At 41.5% G+C, this 22,503-nt stretch overlaps 1 protein-coding gene across 1 annotated transcript in view; it reads right to left on the reverse strand.

The window, feature by feature from the left end:
* The window catches only part of sspo (SCO-spondin), a 188,788-nt gene extending 167,231 nt beyond the window's left edge, over positions 1-21,557 (reverse strand). The window contains exons 1-13 of the mRNA XM_061714052.1: positions 21,493-21,557; positions 19,228-19,437; positions 16,644-16,726; positions 14,438-14,614; positions 12,546-12,769; positions 10,607-10,706; positions 9,539-9,697; positions 8,855-8,940; positions 7,115-7,240; positions 5,809-5,965; positions 4,959-5,211; positions 3,496-3,637; positions 3,280-3,421 (exon numbers count right to left, since the gene is read on the reverse strand). Of these exons, the coding sequence (XP_061570036.1) occupies positions 3,280-3,421; positions 3,496-3,637; positions 4,959-5,211; positions 5,809-5,965; positions 7,115-7,240; positions 8,855-8,940; positions 9,539-9,697; positions 10,607-10,706; positions 12,546-12,769; positions 14,438-14,614; positions 16,644-16,726; positions 19,228-19,437; positions 21,493-21,557 (1,924 nt within the window). The remainder of the gene's footprint in view (positions 1-3,279; positions 3,422-3,495; positions 3,638-4,958; positions 5,212-5,808; positions 5,966-7,114; positions 7,241-8,854; positions 8,941-9,538; positions 9,698-10,606; positions 10,707-12,545; positions 12,770-14,437; positions 14,615-16,643; positions 16,727-19,227; positions 19,438-21,492) is intronic.
* Positions 21,558-22,503: the final 946 nt, after the last annotated feature.

Here is a 22,503-nt window from a genome sequence, read left to right on the forward strand (position 1 = left end):
AGTTGGACCATCTGATAACACGAGACCCCCATGAAGTTTGGCCTGGTGACTTCTGGTTTGTAAATAACCCAGTGTTTTTAAAAACCATCTGTTCAAACCTCCAACAAGAGGTCCTGTTATAGTTGACCTCTTGACCCTTTGTGTTTTAAGGATGTCTGTTTGTTTCTTCATACTAAGAAAAGTCATGTGTGTGACCATCTGTTTTTGTCCATTGTCCATCCACTGTCTACCATTGGTTGTCTTAACATAGCCAACGCCTGTCAGTTTTTCAATAAATACCTCCTGCTAAGAAGGACCCAGCAAGCATTTCGTCGAGAGCGAGAGGGCTGTGTTGCTCTGCAAGCTTCGACTGTGCTTCCCTTCTGCAGAAGGCCTTTAAAAATCATTTCTGACAGTTTCCGGTGTCTTTTTCTAAGTTATTAATATTGTGATGACTTTTTAACCTAACACAAGCCACAGCTGAGCGGCTGAGCAACTATTTAATCTCTCGTCTGCAGCCGTTGTAACCTGGTAAGTTACAAACATTTTTAACAAGCCATAACTCAGTTTCTTTGGTAAGAGAGGAGATATTCTAGTCCGCTCAGCTCTTCTGCATCCCAGTCATCAAAATTGTTAAATTCACCAAATAAATTTAAAGACATTACAAAATCACTCATGTCGCTGTGAATCTCCGTTGCCGTGGTTACCACCTCGCAGTTGATCCAGCGCAACGATATTAAAGATATCAGGCAATTTGACCAAACTTGTTTGGGATATGATGTTTCATGGATATGTTATACTTGATATTTTCTTAAATGTGAAGACAGTGCCAGTGTGGAGACTTTTTATTTACACAGAAAGATTATTTTTCGTTTAAAATAGTTATTCTACTCATTTTATTTATTTTTATTGAATTTATCTGTTGCAAATAAAACCTGTCTTCCAATTCATTGCATTTTTCATTGCATTTTTAGCCTAGTTATTTTTGTGGTAGAAGTATCGTGTCGGTACTCGGTATCAGCAAGTACACAAATTAAAATACTATCGGGGCATCCCTAGTTGTCACCATTGTGGCAAACCACAGTCACCTAAAGAAGCGCCACTTTATTCAGGCTTGAACACGTCTGTGTGGTTGCTGTCAGCTTTTTGTTTGCAGCTAAGTAGGATCAGGCACAAAACTGCACACGTGCCATCGACATTCCCAGCACCTGTAGGTTGGATTTGCTGCTCCATATGAGAGGACACCCCAAAGTCATCTGCCCACATTGCGTGCAATTTGTGATGAATTTGGAGCTCCTTATGTGCTTATCTTACAAATATTCACCCTCCTATTCAAGTGCACGTAACTAATGATGCGGTGAATGAGTAGTTTTAGTAAGAAACTGAGCCAAGTTGGACACAGTTGACTCGTGTGAGTGAGCTTACGACTGCCTGCAGCCCAACATTAAAAAGCAGCTGTCTCCCCTTCAGGGTCATGAGCATCAGTCGGAGCGTGTCCCAGTTATCTCTGGGTGAAGGAGCCACTTAGCAGAGTAATCACAGAGCCTGCTTCCTGCTGGCTGCAGCCGCTTTGCTCCTATAGGGTTTAAATGTCACAGGACATGGACATGGATCCAAATATTTCGTAGTGTTGGTGCAAGTTGCACATGACGACTGTCCAGCATTCGTTGCTTCAAAACCAGCAACCTTCAGCTCATCTGTCATATCAGTGCAAACGTCCCCCGTCAACAATAATCACTGCCCTGGATTTGTGTTCACTGCTTGCAAAAAGAGTCATAGCTCTCATGGAAGAGTACCAGTAAACCAAAATGTATTAACTGGATTAAGGAAATGTGTAGAACTTTACCTATGGAAAAGATTACGTACATTATAAAGGGTAAACTATCATTATTTCAAAACATTTGGGGTCCTTTTTATGGACTATATGGAGAGTGTGGATGTAAGCGGTCTGGGGAGTGTGACGGATGAGGTGTAGCTACTACCATTGATCCTCTGCAGGGTTCTAAAATAATTTCCTTTCTACTACTTGATTTCTTTATTCTGTGTAAATTGTACATTTGTGTTTGTATTTCTGAACTATGCACAACGGTGAAATACTTTGGGCTAACGCTTGAAAAATAGAGAAACCTTTGTCGTTTTTATTGTTGTTACTTCTTGTTTTGTTTGGGGTTTTATTTATTTATTTATTTATTTTGTCTTTCTTTCTTTTTTCTCTTTCCTTTTCTCATATAAAACTAAACTGAGTGTTGCTTTATGATATATCATAAATACCTGACTTGTAAGGAAATATGATTCGAATGCTGGACAATAATTCAGCTGCTCTTGATGTTTTCTTTTATGTAAGAGCTCTTATTTTTGTGTATCATTGGAAGGATTTTGAAAACCAAATAAAGACCCTTGTGCACGTTCAGGCTGCAGTGGAAGCTTGTATGACTTGCATGTAGATTCTTCAGACCTGGACATTTAGCGGATGACACCACCCATGACTCTCTATACCAAACCATTCAAAAGTTATGGCAGAAAGTAGGAACTATCAAATATGGACCAATCAGAATAAGGGGCGAGGCTAATTTGCACCAATTATGTTCAGGGACTCAAAACCGAGTCCGATGACACCACCCACGAGTCTTAATGTCAAACCATTCAAAAGTTATGGCAGAAAGTAGGAACTATCAAATATGGACCAATCAGATGAAGGGTGGGCTATCGTCGCCATGGTAACGCTTTTGACTGAGAAAAGTAATATGCCTATTGGCAGGATGGAAACGCATATTTTGATGTATAACACACCTGGGTGCACGTTACGGTTCGGGCAAAGAAACGGCCGAAGAAATGGCATAAATTGCGGCAAAATTACACAATTAATTCAAAATGGCCGACTTCCTGTTCGGTTTCGGCCATGGCGCCAAGAGACTTTTCTTTAAGTTGCGACATGATACAGGTGTGTACCGATTTTCGTGCATGTACGTCAAACCGCATTGTGGGGCTTGAGGCACAAAGTTTTCTAGGGGGCGCTGTTGAGCCGTTAGGCCACGCCCATTAATGCAAACCATTAAATATCACATTTTTCGCCAGGCCTGGCTTGCGTGTAAAATTTGGTGACTTTTGGGGCACGTTTAGGGGGAAAAAAGGCCCTCATTTCGTGGGAATAAGGGAAAAAAAAAATTCCTACAGATACAATAGGGCCTTCGCACTGTAAGTGCTCGGGCTCTAATTATGTTGAAAAAAATGATTCCCCAGTTAACTTCAACTCCGGCCAGCTGAGTATGAGGGGATGAAGGGAACTGTCAGCAAACTCACCCGTGTCTGTAACTCTGACTGTGGTGTGGAGCACCGTGACCAGCACCTCCTTCAGACAGCCCTGCTCTCCGCCGCCTCCTCGTCCTCCTGCCGGACACTCTCCACAGCGCACGGCCACCACCAGCTTCCTGTCCACAAAGTCCTGAACGCATGGTTGCCATGAGAACAGGAGACACATGGCTGATGTTGTAACTGTGTGAAGTGAACGTGTCTCACCTCCACAGCGATGAAGGGGCAGTCCCCCCCCTGCAGGGAATACCTCTTCTTGTCAAAGGTGGTCACCCGTAACGCCCCAATCAGCGTGCACTGTCCTGCACACTTCTCCCCCGTGCACTGCCACTGGCCTGCTCTGCACACACTGGGGGGGGGGGGGGTATTAGATCAAATAAGAAGAAGGAGAAACAAGTAAAAGCAGGTATCTATGGGGTTTAATTTCTAAAATAAGTAAATGCCTGGTAGGTGGAAGTACAGAGACATCTGCAGGACGGCTGGAGGCCTGGAGAGAGGACGTATAGGAAGATCTCCCAGGAGAAAAGTGGGAGGAGGCATGCGCTAAATCACAATCAACTACTAACAAAGAAAGTTTACACACTTTGACTGATAGTGATTGTATGTTCGGCTAGTACAATTAACATCTACCAGCCAAACTTGTTCAACTTTAGCTGTAATCCCTGTAGGTAAGAATGCCTTATGGATCTAGTTTTTATTTGTGTTTTATGTATTAAAATAAATAAATTGGTATGGTCATATGGCATTTTGAATAGAAAAATGGTTCACAATAAGGCTATGATGGGAAAATAAATTTAGTCAGACTATGATGGGAATCAAATTGGTTCAAGAATGAGTCCACAGTAATGTCACACTAATTCCAGACCAGAAGCTGTTTCATCATTATAGTCCAGGAGAAGCTCAATGGCAGGGAATCAAGTATTCAGGGATGTAACCTGGTGTATAGTTGATGGAAACTCCAGCCATAGATATAAAACACTGGAGTCACAACCTTTTTGCAAGTCATCTTGATGCATGTAAACTGTTTTTTCAGTCAGTCAACACGTTTTACCGCCACCTGCTGGATAATGTGCTTTTTCCATTGTCGCCAATTGATGTTCAGTCAAGCAGCGCTATTTCTGTATGAAAATGTAGTTTAATTTAGTTTAGTTTATTGTTTTGCACAGTTTTAAAAATATACAGGAAATATCAAATACAAACACTATAGGTGCAGGAAGAGGCAAAAAACCCAATGGGCTTATTTCAAGCCTCCACCGAAGTTATTAAAATTTCATGTGAAGAACACAAGATTAACATACAAAAACAAAAAGTATAACTACACAAAAGTGATGGCAAACTAATAATGCAATATATAAATAATAAAGAATAAAGACTAAAAAATAAGTGTGTGAGTGTGCCTGGGATATTGTTTTTAAAACTTATATTACTTATATTGACTCCTGAGCAAATAAGACGGTACATGTCACTATGAGTGAAACACAAAAAAAAATAAATAAATAAAAAATGGTGGTAATACTGTTGGCCCCTGAAGTTACATTTGGCCCCATAATGGCCCCTGTTTCAGAAAAATCCTAGAACCGCCAGTGGTTACTTGATACTTCTTTGTTATGTTGTGAAAACAATAAAAAGGATGTTGGTAAAAGAAAAAGCAGGTATGTAGCCTAACTCACCAGGTGTTGCATCGGTGTTGGATGGTGTCCCCGGGCCGGTGGCTGCGTCTGCGGTGGAAGCAGGGACAGCGGTCTCTCTGCAGACAGGCGCCCTGGTGCAGGTAGAGGCCGGGGGGGCACTCGCAGCCCCCCACACACTCCTCGCTGCACCGCCCCGGGCCCGCCGACGGCCCTGCTGGCTGGGGGGAGGAGCAGCTGGGAGGACAGGAGGACACGCAGTCGGAGAACACCTGACCTCTGGGACAGACGCGACCTGGAAGGAGAGGCACGTTTATCTGTAGGGCACAATTCAACACAAGGTAATTCAAAGTGCTTTACATCAACATTAAAAGCGGCAAGACACAATTAAACAGTAAATAACAAATAACATGAAATAAAATGATAAGAAAAGAGGTAAAATAATAAAAAGCACAAGTTGTTAAAAAGTTAAAAACTTCCTGTTCAGTTTGGGCCATGGCGCCAAGAGACTTTTCTTGCGACATGATACAGGTGTGTACCGATTTTCGTGCATGTACATCAAACCGTATTGTGGGGCTTGAGGCACAAAGTTTTCCGGGGGAAAATTCAAATTTATCGCCAGGCCTGGCTTGCATGCAAAATTTGGTGACTTTTGGGGCACGTTTAGGGGGAAAAAAGGACCTCATTTCGTCGGAAAAATAAAGATAAAAACGAGGAAAAAAAAAAAAGTTCCTACAGATACAATAGGGCCTTCGCACTGTCAGTGCTCGGGACCTAATGATAAAAAGCATAAATTGTTTCAAAATAAGGGCAGTAGAGAAGCAGATCTAGAAGCCCGCTGCCGTTACCTGTCCTGGCCTGCTTACGGGTCACCTGCTAAACCTGTTCCTACCACAGAGTTTGTCTGTCCTCCACACCACGATGACGTTCTGCTGGGCACACTCGCGGGCGTAGCTGGCCAGGGTGTCACACACAGCACCCTGCCGGTCCGCGGGGGCCAGGCTGCAGTACAGGTACAGACAGGTGTCCATGTAGGCAGCCGGGTCCACCTGGGAGACACGGACAGTTCAGAACGGTTAGGGTCCTTTTTTTTAAGAAAAAGATTTTCTTCCAAAAAATAGAGGTAGAAGAGTCAGAAGACTCATTCTACAAATATGCTGAGTGATTGACAGAATGTTAAATATTGATGCAGCTCATTAATGTTTTTTTTTTTTTTATTCTCATTAAATTATGGAATCATTTTTCAAAATGTTTCAAAATATGCCTATTTGTGGAAAAATATGTAGTATTTGAGTTACATAAAAGCTTGTTATATGTTTTCTTCCTAATTGTCCTTGTGGTCAAGAACCCCCAACACAATGGTTTGGCCGCTGATCAAAATTTGATGTTATCATTTAATTTAACCATTAGAATGGTCAAAATGTCCGGTCAGCACAAGTCCGGTGCTCAGAAAAGAATAGAAAAGAGAAGAAGAAAATAGAGGCCTCAGAGATTCTCTACACAAATATTTTTAAAAAGGTGGTGACGGTGAAGCTGGAATTAATAAAGTCAGCGTAGAGCAAGGTAAGAAACAGCGCAGTCAACGTTTACCAACCTTGTAACTTAACCTAACTGGCTAGCTCTAATGTTAACGTCCATTAGCTTGTATAAAAACCTGAAGAGCAGAGGGAGAGGAGAGGAAGAGGAGAAGGAGAAATCCGGGCTCAGGGGGGCCCATCTTAGATTATTTTGTCCCGGGCCCCGGCAAGACTGTCAGCTGGCCTGACAACAAAAGTTGGCCCGGTTTCCCAGATCAGTTAAGTAGCTCTTAACAGCGAAAGACTTCTTTCAAACCTTCTTAAGGAGCCTGTGAAAGAAGTCTTTCGCTGTTAAGAACTACTTAACTGATCTGGGAAACCAGGCCGTTGTCTCTTTCCAGAGACCAGAAGATGACCCCTGAGCAATTATTACATAAACAATGGCAGGTAAAAACTTTTGTATTGTATTTCAACATTAATCTCGACATTTCGACTTTTTTCTCGAAGTGCACAATAAAAAATAATCTTCTCCTCTCAAATATTCTTTCTCCTGCCTGGCCCTAATACTCTTCCGTAGTATTCCAGTGGGTGCCACGGCTCACTTGTAATGAAATTAGCTAAAGAAGGACACCCTTAGTAGAAAGAGGGAGTGGTGATGTGTGTGATTGAGCAGCGTCTCACCCGGAGGTGGCAATGTGTGAAAGGATTCTCCGAAAGCTGCTGGCAGACGGATTCTGCCCGCCTGCGAAGAGCGGCATCGCCGGCGACGTCACAGCTGTGGCCGAGCTCCGCCGCATCGCTGCAGCCCTGACGGAGACACGAGACACGGAGACACTCGGTTACAGAGGTGTGGACCAAACACGCCACACAGCTCTGCATGGAACACTGGGGACACTAAGGGTGCTTTCAGACCTGTGGCCCGTTTGTTTTGTTCCGATTCAGGGGCTAAATCCATACAGTTGTTTTGTTTTTCGTTTGTGGCGTTTGTGTTCACAAGGCAACCGTCTGTAGCGGTTCAAAGCTGTTAACAAATGCCAAGTTTCCTCTTCCGTACCCCAGGAGAAACAACTATGGAGCATCGTAAGTGAGTGTGGCTAGTTTGTTTCTGTGTATTTCTGTGTGCTGTGTTGATTATGTTCTCATTTATTTTTATTTTTTTTATCCCAGATTTTTTACCCATTTCATCACCCAGTGCTCATACATAGACAGTCCTGGGCATTGCTCCCCTCTGCCAACCCAAGGAGGGCCCTGCACTGAGCTCAGGTCTCCTCCTTAACCTGAGGAGTGAGCAGGCCGCTTCTTTTCACCAGACAGGGTGGGGTTTCTCCGGCCGAACGTAGCGCGTGGAAGGATCACGTTATTCCAGCCGGTTGGCCAGAGGGGGCATGTATAGCCCAGGACTGTTGCATGTTTTTGTGAGGGTAGCTCCCATTAGCTACCCAGAGGAACACGGGGAGAACATGCAAACTCCACACAGAAAGATCCTTTCTCCAACCCCACCCAGGGTGTGGAGCTGAAGTCATGGGGGAACTAACACGCACTTCAGCGCCCACAGCGTCCCCGGCGGGAATCCAACCCAGGACCTTCTTGCTGTGAGACGGCTGCACTACCTGCTGCGCCACCGTGCCCCCTAATTATGTTCTCATTGCAAACGAACCGGTTCAGCGAGCCGAGACCACCGGTGCGTCCGAAATGCCATACTAAACAGTATATACTAAAAAGTATACTTAAGTTCGGCACACTTTTGAGTAAATATCAATAGTGTGCATTAATTCGGACGTACTATTAAGAGCGCACTAGCAGCAGTCACAGCAACAGTAGCAGCGTAGCAGCGCACCGCTCCACTATTTCCCGTTTATCCTGGCCGAAACAAGATGACATTATATAATATTATTATATATGAATATTATAATATTAATATTATATAATAATATGCATTGCATTGTGGGAAGTTTCTGCTTAGCTAGTGTCCATCAATCCACACTAATACATTTCTCCAGAATGGGTATGGATAGCGCATACTATTGTGTACTAATGTTTTGGACGCACTAAAAAATCTCACATACTGTTTTTGCTACTCATTAGGGTGGAAGGGTGCAATTTCGGACGCAGCCCACCTCTCCTAGGAGATCTCGGCTCACTTGTTTTGTCCCGCATCCGAGCACGATTGCTGTGTTCACATATACCAAACCAACCGATCTTTAAGGGGAAACGCTCCCTGTTTGGGAACAACTGCTCCAAACGGGACAGGTGTGAAAGCACCCTAGAGGTTGGTGGTTTTATGATCGCTGTTGGATCTGTTGTGGGGGGGGCAACAAACTAGAAGTCAATGCAGTCCCCTCAGAACTCAAACAATACACACATAAAAATATAAAAAGTGGTTATGAAACCTTTGACGTTTAGTGAAAGTGAACTATGAACCTCGTTATGCTGGTCCGGGACTCTCCAGGAATTTCCGAAGCTGGCCGCGTACATGGACACGCTCCCTCCCAGAGTGGTGAAATCATCTAAAACAATCGATCACAAAGTCAAATTTATATAATAAACCAACTCAAACAACTGTGTGCTGGACCAATGAAAAGCACACAGGGAAGTCAAACATAATCACCTGGACAGGTTAAGATAATCAGTTAAAGATTAATATTTAATATTCAATTCAAATTGAAAAATACTTTATTAATCCTCGAATTAAATTCATTGTTTGCAAAAGTCATAATTTAAGTTTCCTCAAAAGTACATTGTAGAGGTTTTCTGTGGTGCAAATACAAAGCCATGTCAGAACCGTATTAAATACTTTTAAGATCTTGACGGCTGTGCAAAGTGTAAGTTTAAGAATTCAATCAAATTCTACTGAAAATACTTTCACTATCCCAGAGGGGAGATTAATTACAGTTGTGTACCTATTAAATCTAGACCTATTTTTAAAATAAAATAAAATAACAAATTAAATTAAATTAAATTAAATTAAATAAAATTAAATAAAATTAAATAAAATAAAAAAAAAAATCTAGACCCATTTTTCACAAAGTCTGTCCATAGAAAGCAGAAAAGCAAACATCCAGCCGTGGCTGCAAGGCGGAGCATGTGTGGGTGTGTGTGTGTCACCGTTGGGGTTGCTGTTGTAGAGGCCGCAGAGCCCCCTGGTGGCCCCCAGGTGCTCGGCCGTCACCGTCAGGTACACAGTGTTGAGCAGGTCGAACTTCAGCCTGAGGCCCAGGCCGCTCTCCACGAAGACGAAGTCCCCGAGCCAGTGCAGGCTGACCCCTGATCAGGCAGGGAGGGATGTCAATATCTCTAGTATTTAGCAGTATTTAGCAGCAGAGTAGACAGTGGAGCTTGTTTGTGTAGAAAACACAGAGGTAAGACAGAACGAAATGTAGCTTTGTGATCTATTGGCGCTTTTCCACTAGTACCTACTCAGCCCGACTCGCCTCGGTTTGGTTCTTTCCCACTAGGGGTCTAACGTGCCGAGTATTAGGAGTTTTCTGTATCTATTCTGCCGAGGTTCTAAGCGGCTGAGTCAGCTGTATCTGACATCATCACACTACAGGACACCGATTGGTCGGGGGGTTGGAGTCAGACGTCTGAGTCAGGAGGAGGAAATCAGAGAAAGAGACTCTGACGGATTCTTGTTCATTTTATTCGACCAGCAATGGCAGCAAAAGTCTGTTTCATGATCCAACTCTGAGGTGCAGATGTTCATAAACCTGGTGCTGAGGAGAGAATTAAAAAGGGATCTAGACGGTGATAAGGAACGACCAGATCTACCAGGAGCTCTGTCACTTCATAGCTGCTCACGGCTCCAGCTGACTTTTCAGCAGCACCGAGACAAACTAACAAATGAAAAAGCGTTGCTGCTTGAAACTTCTCTCACTCTCATTTTTTAACTAATATCGAACACAAGCCACAGACCCAGCAGCACATCTATCATCTCCTCCAGGTTCTACATCTTTAGTGTTTTTGTCTTCTCCGTTTAGATCACACAATCAAACTCCAACTTCAACTCCAACCTCCTACTTCTGCTCCAGGTGCTGAATTGTTATGGAAAAGAAACCAGGACGAGTTGAAATGAGTAGAGCCGAGTAGGTACTGGTGGAAAAGTGCCATATGATGGTCCACCTGCCTCGACAGGAACTCAAGAGAAGTCTTCAGTGAATATTTAGAGTGGTTTACCATTTTGAAACAGCGATTCCCCAGCAACAGGACGGTTGTTTAGAGTTAAGTTCCTTTTATGAATTGAAACCAAATCTAGGCCCAGCATCATCCTCAGTGCCTGAAAGCAAGAGGGAAACACGTTAACAGGCTTATGCACAGTAGCAAACAACAAGGACGTACGCAAAAGTGAGCAGCAAGATGGGGATAAAGTGTACAACAGTAAGTAAACAATGCAAGGCTCCGATAAAAAGCACCAGCAATAACCAGCAAAAAGCCACATTAACAATAACAACATTACATAGATAAATACAAGACAATGTAAAGGAATCGTTATCAATTGGAATCGGAAGATCACCGTCAATTATGGTTATTCATTATTGTTATTATTATTTACATAATTATTATTTACATAAATTACATATAACTCAGTTCCATATAAATCAAATTGGTGACGAGATCAGCTTCATCTGGAATAGCAAGTTAATCAATAACCATTTTATTATTAAAAACAAACAACAAAAAAGAATAGCATTCTTATCTATAGAAAAATACATAGGCTACATGTCCTGGGATCGAATCAAGTGTTTGGAGATACTTTAAGATAAAGTCAAAGTTCTTCGTTGACATGGCAGTGTATTTAGCACGGTTTCAGATCATTTCTGATCATTTTTGACGACTTTTGGGGTTTGTTTTCATCATCATGCTATTAGTCTAAAGACACCACGGTCGCCGCCATATTGCCGCTGTGTTTACTAGTAACATCCTATTGGTGCAGCGGGATCACGTGACGATCGCGCCTCTACCGACGGAAATCTTACTACGCTCAGAAGAAACTACCGTTTTGCAGTCACCGATCACGGGACTCTTGGGGGGTTTTCAGCTCCGAACTTTTACTTCTAAGGTGAGCATGAATCAATCTTTTTTATAATGTAAAGATTGTGTCGTCCCCAAAGGTGGGAGGATGAAACGATAACGGGGATCACCTTAGGTCCTATATTGCTTACTCAAGAGTAAATGCTACCAGAGTGGCCACGGTTACATGATGTTTTTTCATTCGGAATGAATTATTCCGAATTAAATAATTCAGAATGAAACTATTTTCCTTCGAGTTTACATGGAAATAGTAATTCCGAATTGAGGTTTACATGGAAAACACGTTTGATCAGCTTTATCCAGGTCTGGGGGTTGGGAAGGTTCTGATTGGATAGGGGGACGGACCGGAAGTTACGTCTACCGGAAATTACATCTACCGGAAGAAAAACAAACTTAGCCACTACAACTTTGAAAAGCTCACCATTTTTTTTATTTTTTTTTATTTTTTATTTTTTTTTTGGGCTCTAGTGGCCCTTTATTCAAGCTGCAGATATAAAAGGGGTAGAGAGAGAGATCGGGGATGACATGCAGCAAAGGTGCGCAGGCCGGGATTCGAACCTGCGACCGCTGCAGGAGGACTGTAGCCTCAGTATGTGAGCCGCTGCTTAACCCACTGCGCCACCGAGCGGCCCTGAAAAGCTTATGTTTCCTGCCATCTGTTCTTTTAATTATTTCCAGGTCCTCCAAGCTATTTATTAAATAAATGGTCTCTGCTCTTGACCAGCGTTTACTGCGTGCTGCCATCTTGAAACTTTGTTTGGAAAACCAGCCCAGCGCGAAATATAAGGTCATGGAGACAGACGGGCGAGGGAACGAGCAGAAAGAAAGACCGGAATTAATTTAGAGTGGAATGAGTGTATACATTATTATATAATTATTCTATTCGGATTTAAAATCGGAATAAACCAGCCACTTACTTCGGAATTAAGTTTAATTCGGAATGCCCATTTTCATTCGGAATAAGGTGTTTACATGGTAATTTTTACTCATTTTAAATCAGATTTAATTTTAATTCTGAATTAAAGAGGAATTGAACTTCCCATGTAAACGCACTCAGTAAATGCTAGTAGAGTGTGGGTAGTACCTTACTGCATTCCCCTCCTCCATCACAGACCGTGCTGATGTACACAGCCCAGGTCCCGTCGGTGGATGAAGCCAGCAGGTAGGTGCAGCTGCCCTGGAAGTGGAAGTGCTTCCTGTCAAAGGTGCGGTAGTGGGCTCCCCCCCAGGACATGCAGGTGGCGGAGCTCTGGGGGACCCTGGCAGTGCCCAGCAGACCACTACGCACCACAGGAGAAGACTGGGCATCTGCAAACAGGTGAGTTGTGTCATATATATCCCAGATCGATGAAGATTTACTTGAGAAACATGGGAAATTAATAGGGCTTGGTCGCCAAGTTGCATTCTGGGAAGCGGTGGCCATGTTGGCAGCCTCATGAGTGTAAATAAACAGCAGTGTGGTAGCACTAAGTGAACAGACGCCAAAAAAAAAATGTTAAAATGCCGGAAAGGACCTGGAATTTACCGGGATACCTTAAACAAGGAAGCCAGGGAGCGGTATATGGAGAAAATAATGATTATTAACGGTTTGGATCCATATGAAATCCCTACTAAAGAATGGCTACCTTGTTTGCGGTGTGAGCGCCTACACTTCGGAGCAGTTCCGTTGTTAAGCGAGCCGAGGACTTTTTATCTCAGTTATCTCAGATACTTGGCCTTCGTGGTTCTGCCTCCAAGCAGGAAAAGCGGTGAAAAGTTAAATCATTAGCGATCTTTTCCCCACGTTAGTGTGGAGCTGTTGCACCCCACAACACAGCAACGGGTGAGCATGGTTTACAGAATAACGGAAAGTAACAATTACAAGTAAGACACAATGAAGAGGAAGCACGTCTGTGCACAGTGTGCAGTGGTCTGAAGAGCAGCTAAGGAAGCTTCCAACACGGCGGCTCCGCCAAGTGATGACGTCAAGACGACCAAGCCCTATTGAATTAGATTCACATTTTAACCATAAAGGTAAAAAAATAATGAATGAATATAGTTTATTTCGGTTACATTACATTATATGCAACTTAACTTGTGTGCATCATGTAACTGACAAAACATTATCATACATATTTACACTAATCAGTTTCACGCAATAAACAATAACACACAAACTCTGTGTAACCGAAAAAGGAATAGGCTGAAGCCGAAGCTTATTTTTGCCCCCTGTACCTTCCAAAAGATAATCCAGTTTATCAGTAATACAAGAAAAGAAAGAAAATAAAATGTACCTTAAATCGCTCTGTATAATTAAATTATATTCAAATCATTTTGCATTGTAAACCTTAATTATTTTGTCTTTCAATATTTTTTTAAAACTCAACAGAGATCTAAATAATTTCAGTTCATCACAAAGTCCATTCCATAATTTGACTCCCAAAAATGAAACACATCTGTATTTAACATTACTCCTCACATAACATGTTTCAAAGACCCATAGCCTTCTTAAATTATAATTAGTTTATTTTAATCTAAAGAAATGTTAAATACAAGTAGGAAGGCTTTTATTCCTGCCTCGAAATAAAATTTCTAATGTTTTTAAATATATAATATCTATGAATTTTAATGTGCCTGACTCTAAAACTAATTTATTAGCAGTATCGCAATAAGAAACTTTATTTATTATTCTTATAACTCTTTTTTGGAGTTTAACTATAGGGTCTCCATAAATTCTGTATGTGTTTCCCCAAACCCCCACACAATATGACATGACATAAGAGAAAAATAGAATATGTGCAAGCATTTTTTGTCCAACAGATCCCTTGTTTTGTAAATAATACCAATAGATCTTGACAATTTCAGTCTAATGTAATCAATATGTGGCTTCCAACATAGTTTATGATCTATAATTACTCCCAGAAATTTTGTTTCATATACTCTTTCAATTCCGAGTCCATTTAGTTAAATATGTTTAATAATGCACATTCCTCCGACCTGGCAGGAGAGTGTAGGTGCAGGACAGGCAGGTCTGGTCGGAGACGTTCCTCCAGGTCAGTCCCCACATGGTGCTGCAGCACTGCTCCATGGACATCAGGGAGGAATTGTGAACTCCAGGAAATTCCTCACAGCTCCATGTGGAGTAGCATTGACCACGAAAGCCCAAACCCACACCTATGAAGCAGAGGAAAGAGGCGTTAGACCAGGAAAACCATGTAAATGCATTGTAAGATGAAAGTTCAACATGCAGTTCCTGAAGCTCTGGCCTGCAAACATGCACACCAGGCCGGAGAGAGAGAGGGAGATACCGGAGGGAGAGACCGGATAGACCGGAGGGAGAGACCGGAGAGACTGCCGTGACTCGTGTCATAGACAAGGCTCTCGATCTTCACACGCTTGAATGTGCTTCAGGACCACGAAAATGTAGATGTAGACCTTTTCTTCTTAGTTGCCACAAAGTCCGGCACTAAATGCACTTGTAAAAGAGCCTGTGATAGTTATAGACGAATCCGGCGAAACCCGGAAGTCGAGCGGGCCGCCATTACTGCGGTGGCGGCTCCGCTCCTCCGCTCCAGCCCATAGACATATATACGTATGGATCTATTACTCCGCTCCCTGCCAGGCTCTCTTAATGTATTTGTATCATCGGAACACTCCTGTCCCGGTCACGTGCATTTGTTTTGATAGTGAATGAAGAAGGGATGGACTTTAAAAACTACTTTTCTGTTTCACCAAGTGAACAGACGGAACGCAAAAAAAGATGTTAAACTGCTGGAAAGGAACTGGAATTTACCTGGATACCTTAAAAAAGGAAGCCAGGGAGCGGTATATGGAGAAAATAATGATTATTAATGGTTTGGGTTCATATGAAATCACTACTAAAAGAGTGAAGCTCCGATGAGGATTTACTGCCGCAGTTCTGCAACACCCACATCTTACTACCTTAGTGTTTGGCAGCTGCTTTGGTAAATGTTTGACTCGCCACGTGTTTCAATAAATTAGTATAATAGTACAACATACAGTACATCTTTTTTATTACTCTTACTTCTCTTTTCTTTTTTTTTTATGCTGAAGAGGCTCCGATGGCGTGAGCAATATTTTTCTTTTCCTTGTGAGATTATTTTTTTCTTCTGCAGCTACAAATAGAGTTAATATTTTTTCCTCAACAAACTAGTTTTATCTGCAGATTGGGGTTATGTATGTATGTATTCTGTATCATCCGGAGCTGAGATAGTTCTGCCCTTCAATTAGAGACCTGTAATTGCGTTTTTTTTCGTCATTGGACGCCAGGCGATCAATAAAATATTCTTGGATACCTAAAATTAAACAAAACATAAACAGGTAATATTTAATTGTGCAGACATGCCTCATAAGGAGAGGAGGTGGAGAGAGCTATATTACAGTGTTTAATCATACACTCCCTTATCTCCCTATTCCTCTATTCTTTCCTGCTTATCGCTCAAACAAATCATTATTTATAAATTAACATCAGCATTAATTTAAGATACCTTCATTATTTATGGAAGGCCACTGTCTAACATCATCAATCCAGCTATAATGATGCTGTAGCGTCAGGTTACAATAACAGCGCTGCGGTGGCAGATTGACACCTGCCACCGCAGCGATGGCGCCGCCGCAAGATGGCGGCGCACACAAACCGGTCGCCGGATTCGTCTATACCTGCCAATGTGTAGTCTGTCTAACCAATTGTTCAAATGTTGGATTATCTTTTTGAAATGTCACAATTAATATTCATGTCGCTTTTTTGTTCTGCTACAAACTGTGCTGTTTTCTGTTTAAATTGTGTTTTTATACAATTTAACATAACAAATAAAATGTAGCCTATTATTATTAGAAGAGAAAAGGAGGGGGGGGGGCAGACCAGCACAACAAACTACAAGAACAATGGACAACAATGATGGTTATGAGATACTTATGATTAATAACTGAGAAAGGAAGAGAAGAAAAGGAGAGAAGGGTGAGGGGTACCGCCCAGTGGATCATGTTGGTGTTCCCCTGCAGTGTACAGTAGCTTTTATAGCATCTACCACAAAGCTATGTTTGAGACCAGCTGCTCTAGTCTTTAAATTTGGTTGGTGGTTTCAGCCTCCCTAACCCAAATTGTATCTTTCTAAACATAGGAGGAAATTCGATGACGCATGAAATGTGTCCATTGAAGCGCCTCATCGTTTCTGGCTCTTACCCTGAGAGCAGCGAGGTCCAGCCCAGCCCTCACAACACGCTCTCACCGTCCTGTTCACCATCTCCCTCTCCATCTCCGGGGGTCTGGGTTGGAAAGAGACATCAGGAAGTATTTTCACAAGACAACAAATACAATACAAAAAAGCTTTGCTGCTTTTCAGAAGCCAACATTGATGCAGCCTTAAGCACGGTAACTGGAAAAAAGCCTGTTGTTCTGTTTGACATTAACAAACTCCAACGTGCCTCTCGGAATTAGAGATATTTTTCTTTTTCTTGATATTGTATGTTGCTAATAGACACCTGAAACAAGCAGCTTTTTGTCTTCATTTGTTAAGTTTTGAAATAAAACATGAAGATTGTAATTTTTTACACTTTAAAAGGACACAGTTTCATGATAAATTTACTTTTGGTGTAAATATTCAAACACTGAAGAAGGATTCCCCTTAACTAAATAAATAAAGAAGAAGAGAGGGAACAGGAGCACAAAAATATATTCCAGAAAACTCCAGAAAACCAGCAGGTTTCACTAAAACAACAGAATTTAAAGGGGTTCTGTTTCATAAAGAAAGCTTCTGATCAGCAAGAAAGTGTCAGCTATGGGGTCATGACAAGAAAAAAGCAGCATACATTAATAGTGGGAAGATCCTTTTGAAAGACTTAAAGGGGACCTATTATGGCATCTTATACCTATTTTAAACAGGCCTTGAATGTCTTAAAAACAAGCTTTTGATTGTTTTTGCTAAATAAATTAGAAATTCAGCCTCTGAACCATGTCTTTATCTTCCCATTCTCTAACCTCATTATCTATGCAGGATTCTGAGTGGGCGGGGCTATGATAATGAGGCACTGTGCTGATTGGCTGCCTGAATGACGCGATACACCGCTACGACAAAATGGTGGAAGCTCCGGCCGGCGGAGTTAGTTGTGGGCGTGGTTTCATGCATCGGAGGCCAACCGATGTAAATCGCATTTTCGTTACGTAACGACGGGAGCAGAATCTAAACGGCTCGTAGATCCACATCACACTGGATGGCTTATCCGGGCGGCTGTACAGACACTGCAGAATTTGGTTGTTTCCTCCTTCTCTGAGTTGGCAGGCTGAGGGGAGACCACTTTATATATGTTAAAGACAGAGAAAACATGTTTTTCATAATAGGTCCCCTTTAAGTGTTCAATAATAAACCAAAACAAGGCACTGCCGTCAACCGCATCACCCCTCCCCAAACCGGAGAAAACGTGCCTTCAGGGTGGTTTTCCAGCCGTGCTCCTGAGATGTTTCTCATCGACCCCCCTTTATGAGCCCAAAACTACGGAAGAGTATTAGGGCCAGGCAGGAGAAAAATGAAAATAATATTTTAGAGGAGGAAGATTTTTTTTTTTATTATGCACTATTATGCAAATGTCGAAATGTAGAGAAAAATGTCAAAATATCGAGATTAATGTTGAAGTACAATTTTGAGAAAAAAGTCAAAATGTTGAGAAAAAAGTCAACATTTCGTGAATAAAGTTGAAATGTTGAGAATTGGCTTCACAATATTGATTTGAAACACATATGCAGTTGCATAACTTCAGAAACGTAATGTTACACTCCAAGGATGTAAGTTAGGCCCTGTTTACACGTAGCAAAAACTGTGGTGTTTTCATGCGTTTTAGCCGTTCGTTTACACGAAAACGAAGCTCAAAGTCACCAAAGACCATCAGTTCTGAAAACTTTGGCCAAATTGGAGATTTGCAAAAACCTTGTCTTCACGTTTGCATGTAAACAGAGAGAAACGGACATTTAGGCTTCAGACGTCAGATTATGCAAAAGAAACGTCACCAGCGTCATGTGCTCGACCTGTGTTTACAATTAGTTTGGCCACCGTCAATATTTTCTTGTATTTTACTTGTTTTATATTCTAACGTCACACTTAAAAGTAACTCCACTTCTCTGTCACTCCAAACGAAAGACTCTCGTTCATCTTGGAAGTAACTGGAAGTTACTCGTGTCATTTGTTGATGTTTTTTTCCAGGATTCTGATTGGCTAGCATGCCTTTATCTTCTCGTTACACTGCCCCCTGTAGGTTTGGCTGCTCATAGCACCTTAACAGCTATTTATGCAGGTTTGTGTAAATGATGGTATTTTTCAAAACGTAGAGGGGGAAATATCCGTTTTTGTAAATACCCGCCTATGTGTAAACGTGGCCTTAGTTAGTTAGTTACGGCTGCTGCTGCATATCTTTCAGTCGCTCTCCTAACTGGATTGGATGGGCCAGAGGAGACATTTACACTTTATTCACCAAATTGTATTTCAACTTTATTCTCGAAATTTCGACTTTATTCACAACATTTTGACTTTATTCATGAAATTGTATTTCAACATTAATCTCGACATTTCAACTTTTTTCTCAAAATTGTATTTCAACATTAATCTCGACATTTCAACTTTTTTCTCGAAGCGCACAATAAAAAAAATCTTCCCCTCTCACATATTTTTTCTCCTGCATCGCCCCAATAGTCTTCCTTACAAAACACTTGAACTGATGTGAGTCACTTGGTTGTTCGGCATAATCCCAGGGACAAGTCTGCTGACTGTTTCTCTTACTTGTACAAGAGACAGGTTGCCTTTGGCCCCTGTTGTTTGTAATACAGTGCGATGCCGTCGTCGCCCCCATGCCGGACACGCATCCGGTCCACGTCCAGCCTCCAGCCCTGGACGTTGTACTGATACACGGCAGAGCAGCTGGCCTCGAGCTGCAGGCGTGGAGAGAGGACGCGCTCCACCTGCTCCTCCACCTCGTGTTCACACCAGCGCCTGCAACGAGACAAACAGATGCAGTGACTTTATTTTACACTAACACACATTTGCATGTTTCAGTTGGGGGCTTGAATTTCAATGTCAAAAATAACTCCTTTACCTGCAGTGTAGTTCCGATATATTCATCTGTATTGTTTATTTATTAGGGCCCGAGCACTTGCAGTGCGAAGGCCCTATTGTATCTGTAGGAATTCTTCTTCTTCTTAATGTTCTGACGAAAGGAAGGCCTTTTTGCCCCCCTAAACGTGCCCAAAAAGTCACCAAATTTTGCACGCAAGCCAGGCCTGGCGAAAAATTTGATATTTAATGGTTTGCATTAATGGGCGTGGCCTAATGGCTCAACAGCGCCCCCTAGAAAACTTTGTTCCTCAAGCCCCACGATACGGTTTGACGTACATGCACGAAAATCGGTACACACCTGTATCATGGCACAACTTAAAAAAAAGTCTCTTGGCGCCATGACCGAAACTAAACAGGAAGTCTGCTATTTTGAATTAATTGTGTAATTTTGGTGCAATTTATGCCATTCCTTCGGCAGTTAATACAGCCCGAACCGTAACGTGCACCCAGGTGTGTTATACATCAAAATGTGCGTCTCCATCCTCCGACACCACGCATTACTTTTCTCTTTCAAAAGCGTTACCATGGCAACGCTAGACGCCAAAAAGCGAGCCCACCCTTCATCTGATTGGTTCAGACAGAAAAAACTTTGCGCCTCAAGCCCCATAATACGGTTTGACATACATGAACGAAAATCGGTACACACCTGTATCATGATGCAACTTAAAGAAAAGTTTCTTGGCGCCATGGCCGAAACCGAACAGGAAGTTGGCCATTTTGAACATTCTGAATTAATCGCGTAATTTTGGAGCAATTTATGCCATTCCTTCGGCAGTTAATACGGCCCGAACCGTAACGTGCACCCAGGTGTGTTATACATCAAAATATGCGACTCCATCCTGTGACTATGCGCATTACTTTTCTCTTTCAAGAGTGTTACCGTGGCGACGCTAGACGCCATAAGGCGCGCCCCCCTTCATCTGATTGGTCCATATTTGATAGTTCCCCAAAAGTCACCAAATTTTGCATGCAAGCCAGGCCTGGTGATAAATTTGATATTTCATGGTTTGTATTAATGGGCGTGGCAAAATGGCTGAACAGCACCCCTTAGAATACTTTTCTCTGGCATAACTTTTGAATGGTTTGACATAAAGAGTCGTGGGTGGTGTCATAGGACTCGGTATTGAGTCCTGGACCATAATTGGTGAAAATTAGCCCCGCCCCTTCTTCTGATTAGTTGTCCCTATTTTCTGCTGTATCTTTTGAATGGTTTGACATAGGAAGTCGTGGGTGGTGTCATTTCTGATATGCTCATGGGGGGTGGTGGCCATGAGTGCGAGGGCCCGTTCATCGCTGCTTGCAGCTTTAATTTATGTTAATTACTGCAAAAATGTAATTACATTAAAAAAGTTAACGAGACCCGCCACGCCCACATTCACACGGGCCTGTAGGCTACTCACCAAACTCACCAAAAAGTCGAAATGTCGAGAAAAAAGTCGAAATGTCGAGATTAATGTTAAAAAACAATTTCAAGAATAAAGTCGAAATTTCATGAATAAAGTCGAAATTTCGCCTTTTTTCTCAACATTTCGCATTTATTCACGAAATTTTACTTCAACATTAATCCCGACATTTCGACTTTTTTCTCGACATTTCGACTTTTTTCTCGAAGTGCATAATGAAAAAAAAATCCTCCTCCTCTAAAATATTATTTTTATTTTCTCCTGCCTGGCCCTAATACTCTTCCGTACTCTTTCAGGGCCCTTACTAAAATAAAAGAATAAGAAAGAAAGAAAAGCAGCTCTTGTCATAAAAAGGTAACTTTTTGTACCTCTTTTGGAACAAAAATAATAATTTCCTTGCTTTTTTATCTTCAGTATTTATTATGATGATTAATTGCAGAAATGCAGTAACTGAAATAAATGATGAGTGGAGGAAGAGCGTTGGATCCCGGTGACGTTTGTGTCCAGGTGGAGCGTGTCTCGTACTCACCCCGCTCCCAGCACGGCCTGCACAGCCAGCACCATCACAACCACCGTCTCCATGATCCCCCACATTCTTCAAGTCCTGCAAGAACACATGACATCTTTAAAGCATTCTTTCTGTCCACATTTTTATTTCAAATGTATAAGAAGCGTAATGTTGCCACCCCAGAAAAAGAAAAAAATATCAGTATCACGTTATAATGTGAAAAGTTTATTGTTAGACCGATAAACATTTCACGTTATTACCATATACAAACTAAACACGTTATAACATGATAATTTATTGTTAGAACAATAAACTATTCATCACGTTATAACGTGAAAAGTTTATTGTTAGAGCAATAAACATTTCAGGTTATTACAATATACAAACTTAACACGTTATAATGTGATTATTGTTAGAACAACATACAATTTATCACGTTATAACGTGAAAAGTTTATTGTTAGAACAATAAATTATCACGTTATAACGTGAAAAGTTTATTGTTAGAACAATAAATTATCACGTTATAACGTGAAAAGTTTATTGTTAGAACAATAAAAATTTCCTGTTATTACAATATACAAACTTATCATGTTATAACGTGATAATTTATTGTTAGAACAATATACTATTTATCACGTTATAACGTCAAAAGTTTATTGTTAGAACAATAAACATTTCACGTTATTCCAATATACAAACTTATCACGTTATAACCTGATAATTTATTGTTCTAACAATAAACTTGAAACTGATATTTTTTTCTTTTTCTGGGGTGGCAGCATTACGCTTCCGTACCAATGCAACAATGTGAAGTTTGTTTTAAATCATTAACTTGCCTAATACCTACATTAATGCCATTAAGGTCAGGTTTATGGCTTTATTGCACTTCAATAAGCCGATAACATTTAATTTACTATCATTGAATCATTTGAGTTTGATAATCAGGTCCTCCCACCGCTGATAAATGGTGTACTCACCTCTGTGTTTCGGGGGAAATCTTTGGATTTTTATCAAAAACTGTTCTTGTTGA

This window comes from Cololabis saira, chromosome 22 (genome assembly GCF_033807715.1).
Source record: "Cololabis saira isolate AMF1-May2022 chromosome 22, fColSai1.1, whole genome shotgun sequence".
In the NCBI taxonomy this organism is placed as follows: domain Eukaryota; kingdom Metazoa; phylum Chordata; class Actinopteri; order Beloniformes; family Belonidae; genus Cololabis; species Cololabis saira.